The sequence below is a fragment of the Grammomys surdaster genome, unplaced genomic scaffold, assembly GCF_004785775.1.
Source record: "Grammomys surdaster isolate TR1022 unplaced genomic scaffold, NIH_TR_1.0 126121, whole genome shotgun sequence".
NCBI lineage: Eukaryota > Metazoa > Chordata > Mammalia > Rodentia > Muridae > Grammomys > Grammomys surdaster.
In genome coordinates this window covers 3,071,616-3,082,648 of record NW_021620929.1, presented here as the reverse complement: position 1 = coordinate 3,082,648, position 11,033 = coordinate 3,071,616, and the positions used below count along the sequence as shown (strand labels likewise).

The 11,033-nt window shown below is 40.6% G+C and overlaps 1 protein-coding gene across 1 annotated transcript; it reads left to right on the top strand.

Moving 5' to 3' along the window:
- The first annotated feature begins 10,198 nt into the window (after nucleotides 1-10,198).
- LOC114611773 (40S ribosomal protein S11-like) lies at nucleotides 10,199-10,727 on the top strand. The gene has a single exon (XM_028756534.1). It carries the CDS (start codon nucleotides 10,199-10,201, stop codon nucleotides 10,673-10,675), a length of 477 nt encoding a protein of 158 aa, XP_028612367.1. The 3' UTR covers nucleotides 10,676-10,727.
- Nucleotides 10,728-11,033: the final 306 nt, after the last annotated feature.

Sequence of the window (11,033 nt, the reverse complement as noted above, 5' to 3'; positions counted from 1 at the left end):
TCTCCTCTTGCCTTTGTCCTTGTTAGTTCTTGTAATTCCTTCAGTGCCATGTTAGTGGGATTTGAGAACAGAAATACATGTGAGAATACATTTTACCAAAATCTCGTTTTATTATTGTTTAGCAGGTTCTCTTAGAACCATAACATGTTAAATAATAACCCAGATTCACACTTGATCCTCAGCTGAACAGGGGCCAATTAGACAGGAACATAGATATACTCTGGTATTTCATAAAATATATTTTATACTTTAGTTTTTTGCCTAAGACAGAGGAAAGGAGGGAAGGATGGAGGAAAAATGGAAATTCATTCCCTACAATAATTTTTTTAATCACATATGATAATAAACTTTATCCTTTAAGTAATTTTTCTTCATTAATATGTCCCAGCCTTCACTATTAGGTGGAAAAGCAATTCTATTCTCATACAATAACTATCTTGGGATTTGGCTTCCAAAGCCACCCAGGAGGCAAAACGCACAACTGCACCGTCAAGAACACAGTCTGTTTTAAACCCGAAAGCTGTCCCTATAAAACTTGCATCCCAGAAGAGCATTTGTGAATTTTAAAATATCCTATTTATCTTTTCTAGACTCGGAATCCAATACCAATGTTGGTTTAACTTATCAGTGTCAGATTTGGAAATGTGTTAGAGGGGAAAGGGGTGGGAGAGGAACAGACATGGGTCTTTTTTCTGAAAAGCAGAGATTCAAGGCCACCAGAAATGAAATGAAGGTCATGGCCAGGCAGTGGTGCTCAATGCTTGGCTCTCTGTGCTTGGTAAAGTCTCCTTGCTTTGTGCTTATGAACACTGGCTCAGACTGTTCTCAGAGGGGAACGATGGTTATAAAGTGTGACTTAGAACTTGGTTCCCAGTGTGCAAACTCTCTCTGGAAACTGTTGATTCCTGTGATCAGGAAACATCTGTGCCCACCCTGCCCCCCACCAAAACATCAACAACACAAAACAGCAACAACACACACAAAAAAAAATGTCCTGTGAAAATGTCTGTACACTCAAGGAGCACCCATGGCAGAATGGAGCACAAAGGCCCTGGAGCTCAGCTCTCCACAGCACTTTCAACATTAACCGGAAGTCTGAAAGACAAGTATATCTTCCATGTGTATCTCTATCCCTAACATCAACCATGTTAAGACAAGAGATGTAGAGGAGAAAGATACAAGCCTATGACGGGATCATAATTCGCCTTGATTTCTGGGTTACTAAGCTTCCAGAGAATCTGAAATCCTCACCCATGTAGTCAGCTGCCCAGAACTTGATTCACTGCTCCACAGATAAAATTATACAAACATAAGAAGATTCCCTAAAAATAGAATTGCACTAAATGACTTCACTGAGAAAAAGGAAATGTTTTTGTGCTTATAAATTTCAAAGCAATAATGGAATTTTTGGTACCTTTTCTAGAGGTGTGCAAAATCACCTAAAATTTTATTTAATGGCATTCAAATAAAATTTAAAATAGGGGGAAGCAATAAAAGCTTTAAAAAGAGCAGACAGAGTACATAATTAATTGGGTGAAAGGTTTGGTGTGAGAGTCAGAAATATCTATCCTTTGCTAAGCAGATGTGTGCAGGCTCTAAATCCTCCTTGCTTTATAAGTTAGTGGAAATGACTTCGGACGTCAATGGGAAATCATGTGTTAATTTGGGACAACTAAAAAGCCATAAGAAGACAAAATAAAGTTCTCCATACAGCTGCATTTTTCCTTAAAAGGATAAAGAAGCCAAAGCAAATTTCGATTCTTATCAGCAAGGTTGAAGAAAAACAAAGCAACTACAGCAGCAAATTTCACAGAGAGTTTTACAGCCCTGTGTTTTTAGTATAATTCATTCTTCAGAACCAAGGCACTCCAATCTCTTACAGGCTTTCCAAGTCCTAGTTTATGCTCTGTGCCATTCCAAAGTGTTCATCCAACACTCAACATGGAATTCCAGACACAGTGGTTAACAAATGGGGCAAGCTCAACAGTTCCTTCATCACCTGGAATCCACAGGTTCTCTCTCTCTCTCTCTCTCTCTCTCTCTCTCTCTCTCTCTCTCTCTCTCTCTCACTATCTCTATCTCTATCTCTATCTCTATCTCTTTCTCTATCTCCTCTATCTCTCTGTGTGTCTGTATCTCTATTTCTCTGCGTGTTTTTCGTTCTATCTCTCTGTGCATCTCCATCTCTGTATTTGCTGTGTTTGTCTCACACACACGCACACGCACACGCACACGCACACGCACACGCACATGTGCTATAACACACATGCGATGTAACAAATGATCAGGATATGATCATTTCACTTAGTTTTCAAAAGTCCTCTGCATGTGCCAGGGAACATTCAAGACTACAAAGAAACAGATTCTCATAATGAAATATGGAAGACCAGCCCATCCTAACACAGCAACAGAACCTTATCTACAGTGACCAGGGCTTGCAACGCCCTACAGAAAAGAACAAGCTAAAAATCAAGCCTACAGAGAATTACATGGTTTGCATAATTTGGTCAGGGAGAAGGTTTTTGCTTATGATCTACATGTTCAGAATAAAAGCTCAAATTAGCTCTGACCTGTTATTATGAGTGAGTTCTGTTGAGAGAAACGAGTCATTTTGTCCAGAGGGACAGAACTACAGTGACACATTGTGATTCCAGAGCCCTTGACACCAGTGGCATGTTTATCATTAATGATTGCTCAGGAGGCTAAGTTCTCCTTCCAGCATCTACTTTTTAATTTTTAACTCATTAGAGTTCACCGATTATCGCTTTTGAAACTTACCAAATCAGCTTAAAGAAATTTTCTACTTTGTTTCTCTCCCTTGATTTAAAACTTATGTGACCTGAGAGCTCCTCAGATGAAAAAGATGGGTCTGAAAGTCATCCTATATGTTATGAATTCAGGCTTTCATAAGGATACCAATACCATGTCCAGAGATGTGCTGAATGACAGACATACCACAGGGATCCAGACATCCAAAATGCAAGATAGTTGAATAGTGTATTTATTCTTCCAAAAGATTCATTTATCTATTGTCAAAGGAAGTAAGAACAGGAGAGGAAAACCTGATATGGATTAAGAAAGACTTAAAAATCATTATCTAATGTGGGTTTATCTGGCTCTTGATTCAGACAAACCAGAGAAATATGAAGTAACTGGAGAAATTTGAATAATATCCAGCTGTTAGATGATGTTGCAAAAAGTTTTAAAGCCTAGACAAGTATGATATATGTGTGGATGATACATAACATAAATGATATATACATCACATATTAGACAAGGAACCTAAACTTTTAGGAACATCCACTAAAGCATTTATAATGGCTAAAATCTGCTTTTTGCTATTTTGTTTTGTTTTGTGAGATAAAGTTTCTCTGGTTGGCTGTCCTGGAACCTACTCAGTAAACTACTCAGGCCTCTGCGGACTCAGAGATCTGCCTGTCTCTGCCTCTCGAGTGAGTGCCACCACCACCTGGCTAGGACCTACTTTGTGATAAAGCAACAAAGAATACATTTGGATGTGTTTGCTTTCAGTCACCCTGACAAACTCCCTGAGGGAATGAAGAAGGAAATGTTTATTTGGGCTCACAGTTTCCAAGCTTTTGGTCCATGGCTGCTGTGGGTGTTGAGACATGGTCCATCATGGCAGGAGTATGGGCTTGAGGAAGCTACGTATTCCCTAGCAGATGGAGGACAGAGAGATGAGGGAGAGAGAAGAGGGTCTGGGTCCCAGCGTCCCCTTCAAGAAGATGCTTTCATGGGATTGAAAGACTTTCAATTGGCTTCATTTAACGCTTTCACCCCTATTCCCAATCATACCTAGGATCAAACATTCAACACATGAACCTTTGGGGGTGTTTATTTAAATAGCACCCTAGTCTGTAACCAACTGACTAATTACATTGTCAAGTCATTCCCTACAAGGATATTTCACCCTCCTTGGGCCCTGACCCCTGTTGACAGAGCCTCCCTCCAACATAAAACACGTCTCCACATGGTCAGTCTCTGAAGCAGCTAGCTCTTTTCCACTCTCACACCCGCTGGGATACAGAATCCTACTCGACATTTTTATCCAAGTTCTTGGGCTCTGTAGGCCAGTGGATTGATACCTTGAATGTCAATTTCCTTGTCCCAAATTATGTGGATATTCTAGTCACAGCAACTCAATAGGTCAAAATGCTCATAGACACTTGAGAGGGTCCTGGCAGGAGTCAGATAGGCAAGCAAACTGCATAAAGAGATGAGAATGAAAACCCATGCAGATTGACTTTGTTATTCTGGGTCAGACTTTGGGGAGTCCAATGGCAGGCAGTTAACTGTCAGCATACTTAAAACACATACACAGTATGGATTAAGATATAGTACATTCAGCCAGGTGGTGGTGGCACACGCCTTTAATCCCAGCACTTGGGAGGCAGAGGCAGGTGGATCTCTGAGTTCGAGAGTTCGAGGCTAGCCTGGTTTACAGAGTGAGTTCCAGGACAGCCAGGGCTACTCAGAGTAACCCTATCTCGAAAAACCAAACCAAACCAAAAAAAAAAAAAAGACATAGTACATTTGGCAATAACCAGTTCAGTCAGTCCTATTCCAGGTGCACAATAAAGCTTAAGGTGTGACTATATAGGAAATCCTTTACACGCTGGAGAAATGGCTCTTCCAGAGGGCCCTGGGGTTCAATCCCCAGCACCCACATGGAGGCTCACAACTGTCTAACTCCAGTTTTCTGATACCCTCACATAGACATGCATGAAGGCAAAACACCAATGCACATAAAATAAAAATATATTGTTTAAAAAAAAGACAGAGAAAATCTTTTACCAAGTATATGTGACCATGAGAGTGGGTTTTATAGCTCAAAGATCTAGAATCCAGTGTGGTCTCTGACCAGCATAGAGATCAGCAGGCTAGAAAGTGACAGCTCCCCTGAGGATAGGTAACAGGTTAGGGAGGGAAGAGTCTGGGATAATCATTCTCGGGAATTTGGGGGAGATCTGCCTCCACAGCTAGCAAAAAGCTCACCAGGTCATTAACAAAGTTCACTCTCAGCTTTCTGGATGAAATGTGGGTATTTGCTTTTATTGTTTATTTTTTGGATTTTTTTCTATCATTTAACTTTTTATTCTTTGTGAATTGCACATCATTCATGTCGATTCCATTCATCTCTCCGTCCCTTCACACCCACCCTCCACTCATACAACCTTCCCCTCAAAAAAAAAAAAAAAAAACCTTGAGGAAGCTGCAGTGTTTCACAGCACGTCACACAGTATATATGCCCGTTGTCCATTCATCTTCACTTGCAAATACTTGTTGCAATGAGTCACTGGTCGGGTTTGAGGCCTCTGGCTTCTGCTACACCATCATTACTGGATCTCCACCCCAGGCTCCTCTTGGATATTTGATTTTTTATCTTGTCCATTGAGATGACGCTCCTGTGTGATTAACATTCTGGTTTCTTTTAGTGCTTTTCTGTGAGTACAAGGACCTCTGTGTCCCCAACAGACACTCTCCTCAACTTAGACTCTGATACCCCAACAAGGACTTCTCTCATGTGTAAGTGCTTTCCTCACTCTGTGGAGACTTCAATATGTTTGTGACCCACCCCATATGTATAGACAGCCCTTCCATGATTGGGCCCATGGCTAAGCTTTGGTTACAACTGGTGTGTGCCTTGATTCCTCCTGTCTTGGAGCTATAGGGGTAGTTTGAGCTAGGTATTTACAGCCCAACCACTTCACCATTAAAAGAAACTGTATGCTCAACATATTCTGTATAAGTCAACCTTGTTGAGGTTTTTTAGAAATAGTTTTCCCCTGGGTGGTGGTGGCACATAATTTTAATCCCAACACTTGGGAGGCAGAGGCATTTGGATCTTTATGAGTTTAAGTCCAGTCTGGTTTACAGATTGAGTTTCAGGACAGCCAAACTCTGTCTCACAAAAACAAGAAAAGAAAGGAATGAAGGAAGGAGGGAAAGAAGGAAGGGAGGAAGGAAGGAAGGAAGGAAGGAAGGAAGGAGCAAGTAAATAAGGAAGGAAGGAAGGAAGGAAGGAAAGAAAGAAAGAAAGAAAGAAAGAAAGAAAGAAAGAAAGAAAGAAAGAAAGAAAAAGATACCCAATGCAAGAACAGAAGTTTATCTTTTCTGCCCCTAGCTGCTGGTGCGCTTCACGTTGCTGCTATATATGTTATTGAAAGTAGTGGAAGAGTGAGACAAGCCTGTTTCTCTGCAGAGGAATGATTAAATAAATAACTCATAGTAAACCCGTACAGTGGCATATGATGGAGGGGCTACAGTACTGATGATGGATATTTAAATATATTCTCAAGCAGGAAAGTCAAGGTGCAAAATAGCATTGTAGCATGATCTGTTATATAAAAGAAAAATGCCAGTGTGCACGTATGGAGGCAAAGGGCAGCAAGGAGACGTGTTGGTATGTGAGGACCAGACATCTCTGAGGGATACCGTTGTTGGCAACCTTTGCCTTTGATTTTAGACAATTCTGTGTTGTTATGGCTTATGTACAAATTATTAATTTCTTTCTTAATTAAAAAATGCTAGAAATATCCCTGTACAGTGTGTTATTGCAATTTACAATGGAAGGGGGTTAGTGGGGGTGTCCACACAGGTTGACTGCTTTTGAGCTTTTCCATATGACAAAACTCCATCTTGTGAGGGAATCACTCAGGGATTGGAGATGGAAAAAGAAAGAGGTGCTGAGGACTTAGCTTTCTTGGGCTCCTTCAGTTTTCCTTCTCATAAGACATTTTCCTGGTTAGCTGGATATCCTCACCACATTGGTGGACAAGGTTAGTCTTAATTTTTAAGAAATGGTATGTATTTGCCTGTTCAAGGCCTATTACTACACAAAGTACCTAAATGCATATTTTACTCCAAATTAATTTTACTTTAAAAAGAATTATAGTCAGTATGGATTGATAAACCTACGTTAATCTTATAACAATTTTTTAGAATAATTTATTATAAAATAAGGCACTTGAAAAACTTGTATAACTATTTGTGGGAGTAAACATTTGCACATAAAATAGGCTTTTGTTACAATAATTTTTTTCTCTAACCTTTTGTACATTTTACTTACTCTATTTCAATTTAAAGACACATTTTTTATAATTTTATTTGTTTTATGTATATGAGTACACTGTAGCTGTCTTCAGACACACCAGAAGAGTGCATCAGATCCCATTACAGATGGTTGTGAGCCACCATGTGTTTGCTGGGATTTGAACTCAGGACCTCTGGAAGAGCAGTCAGTGTTCTTAACCGCTGAGCCATCTCTCCAGCCCAGACACATTATTTTTTTTAAAGATGTGTGTGTGTGTGTGTGTTTGTGTGAATATATAAATACACATGTGCATGTGTACTGTGTTTTAGTTAAAAGCATTGTGCAGTAGCAGTAAGGGGTGAAATTCATCTTTTCTGATTGACCTTTCACCTAATTTTACATAGTTCCCATCTCTACTAAGAACATGAATGAGATATAATGAGACCATATGGGAATTACTCATTACAGTGTGCACTATAAAAATGAAGTACACTGTATGGGCCCCATCACTTAGCTGGTTAAACTGTCTCATAAAAAAGAATGATGCATTTATTGATTTTTTGGTTTTTGCAGTACTAGGAGTTGAACTCAAAGCCTCATGTGTGGTATACTCCTCTCTTTGATTTTGACACGGTGTATTGTTGTGTTTTTATGTATTTAGCCATGGTTTTGTGCAGCCAGTATTTGAGTCTGTGCACATTATTCAGTTCTACCATTTGCTTTCCTAACATGTACTGTATTGCTTCAACTCATGTCATCATTTACAGCAATATGATTTTGTTTATAAAGTTCTTTGTACTATAGACTGCAAAAGTAACTTTTATTCTCCTTAGGTAATTGTCATCTCCGAGGCTACTGCTTCTGTCTGCTATCCTAGGCCTAGTCCTGGAAGCTTCTAGCCTCCATACAATCTAATCTAGGCCTAGAATATTTTTAGCCTCTGAGACTTGTTACTGAATAAGCTCACCCTTTTATGCTTTTTCTGAACCCTGGGTGGCTGGTTCAGTTCAGCTGTGCTGGCTCAAACTTCTCCACGCTGACTGATTCAATCTATCTCTCTGCTTCTTCTGAACTGCTCTGAGTTGAGTGGCTTCAAACTAACTTTGGCAATATATTCTAATCTTCTGACTCCTTCTCATTTTCATTCTCTGGCTTGTTCTGTCTTCACCCATGCCTAACTTTTTTGTTCTTTCTCTGCAACCTGTCTCCATACATCTATCTGGATAAAATTGCCTCCTTCCTCTCTCTCCTCTCTCTCTTAAGTATCTTTGCTTTTCTCTCTCTTCTTGTGAGAGTTGAACATATCCTATTCTGTCAAATCTTTCTCTGATTCATCACTTTGTTTGCCACTCAATTAGGCATCACTTTCCAACATGGGTGCTTCCGTCTACAAACTAACTGTGCCTTCATTGTTTGGGATTAAAGGTGTGTGTGAAGGGCATGTCTGTATTCCAGCCAGAGCTATTAAAGGTGTGTGAAGAATGAGCCACACCATAACTAGAAACAGTTTTTTTTCCAGGAAATAACACAATCTCAGGGTTTACAGCAAGATCAAATATCCTTCAACAATAGACTTGATCTCAGAAATAACAAAGCAGTACTTAGAGACACTGGATGAACTTCCTAAAGGGCCAGAAGTGTGCCACTCCAGTTCCCTCACAAAGCACAAAAATAAAAAAACCCACCCCCATCTGGCTTTCCTTCTTGTTTGCACACTAGAAGACAAACTTGTAATTATTAAGGGCTTTAATGTTTTTCCTTTGATTGAACTTTGTGATAGAAATGAATTATCTGACTTCCTGGAGCATCTTCTGTGTTAATTTCAACAGCTGTAGTAACATAATTCTACCTTAAATTTTGTTTAAGGAGTGTGTTAAAATAGTAACCTTAAGCAGTCACTTAAATCTAAAGGTAAAAGAGTAATCAGACTTCTGTTCCTAGACTTCCCTAGTGATTTCAGGGGATAACTGGCAACTTGTGCTGTTGGCTTTGTAAACCCACATTTATGTCATTTCTCCTCTGGAGATGAGAGAAAAATGGAAACACCCAAGACTCACAGAGCCATTTCCCCTCCCAGAACCTAAAGCTGGAGCTGACAGAAATAGAAGTAATAGTTTTCAAAGGCAGTTGGGATCAAGAAGTCAGGCAAGCAAGACAGGGAGTGGTTGTGTATGCCTTTCATCCCAGTATGCAGGAGGCAGAGGTAGGCAGATCTCTGAGGTCCAGAACTGCTCGGTTTACAGAGGGAATTCTGGGATAGCCAGGGCTACACAGAGATACCCCATCTCAAAAAAACCAGGGATGGAAGAGTCAGGTAAATTCAGTAGGTAATTATAATGGGTATAGTATAGTATGTGTGATCGGGAGATGCAGAAGCAAGCAAGCAGACAGACAGAAAACCATTGATGTCTGGGATATGGGGCTTAGAATGTGGGATCGTAGTTGAGATTGGACGTCAAAAAAAATATTGAGACATCGAAATGAAACTTAGGAAATAGGAGCAAGAGACTTGAGGAACAAGAAGTAGAGCTAGAAAAAAAAAAAGGTTAATTTCCAGGAAGCTTACATACTCGGTCCCGTGGAAGCTCTAACAGAGAGCCTGCTTCAAAAGAAGAAGTGAGAAATGACTCCCCAAAAGGTGTCTTCTGACCTCCACGCATAGACTATGGCACGTGCATGCTCACTCCACCACCAAGAAATCACTTGTTTTTTTTTTTTTTTTTTAAAACAGAAGGATGAGCATACTAAAAACGTCACGGTTTAGAAGCTGAGTGGCAGGGATAAGGATCCGTGGGCTATGGACAGACTGAGAGTCAGGAGTGGAAGCTGCTGACAGTCAACTAACACAGGAGTGCCCTGAGTTAGAGCTCCCACTGGGACAACTACAAATTAGCACAAATTGTGTGCATGCTTTATTTTACATACCATGTATACATAAATATGCCTATGTTTATGAATATGCATATATATTCAACAACAATTATAACACATCTACATGTATACATGCTACAACAGACACGTAGAAAGACTATGTTTAACGACTTACGACACTAGGGAAGCGACCACTTCCACTCAAGACCTCGCGTGGTGAATAAGGAAGCCGGGAGTGGGGCCTAGCCTTCCTTTTCTCAGGCTGCCGGGAAGATGGCGGACATTAAGACGGAGTGTGCTTACCAAAAGCAGCCTACAATCTTTCAAAACAAGAAGCATGTTTTGCTGGGAGAAACTGGCAAGGAAAAACTCCCTCGGTACTACAAAAACATCGGTCTAGGATTCAAGACGCCCAAAGAGGCCATCGAGGGCACCTACATAGACAAGAATTGCCCCTTCACCGGCAATGTCTCCATCCGAGGTCGGATCCTGTCTGGTGTCGTGACAAAGATGAAGATGCAGAGGACCATTGTCATCCGCCGGGACTATCTTCATTACATCCGAAAATACAATCACTTTGAGAAGCGTCACAAGAACATGTCTGTGCACCTGTCCCCCTGTTTCAGGGATGTACAGATCGGCGACTTTGTCACTGTTGGAGCGTGCAGGCCCCTGAGCAAGACCGTACGATTCAATGTGCTCAAGGTCACCAAGGCTGCTGGCACCAAGAAGCAGTTTCAGAAGTTCTAAGGGGACTCTGGCCAATGCCCTAGAACAAATAAAGTTATCTTCCAACTAAAAAAAAAAAAAAAAAAAGACACTAGGGAACCAACAAGAACAGAACTTAATTGGCCACAATCCTTGAGGGAATAAAAGCACTGTCCCTACCTCCCCCTGAGCATTTTCTAAGTGGCAGCCAGAAGCAGCAGAGACAAATAGCCAGCAGTGTCAACACTCTAAGAGCAGATAGATGCTGGAGCTGGGAAACAAATGCCTCTGGGACATTTTTTTTTTTTTTTTTTTTGGAGACAGGGTTTCTCTGTCTGTCCTAGAACCCACTGTGGAGACCAGGCTGGCCTTGGACTCAAAAACCCACCTGCCTCTACCT

Bases quoted from the DNA above. Each gene is read 5' to 3' on its own strand.
- LOC114611773 (XM_028756534.1), top strand. From the start codon at position 10,199: ATGGCGGACATTAAGACGGAGTGTGCTTACCAAAAGCAGCCTACAATC.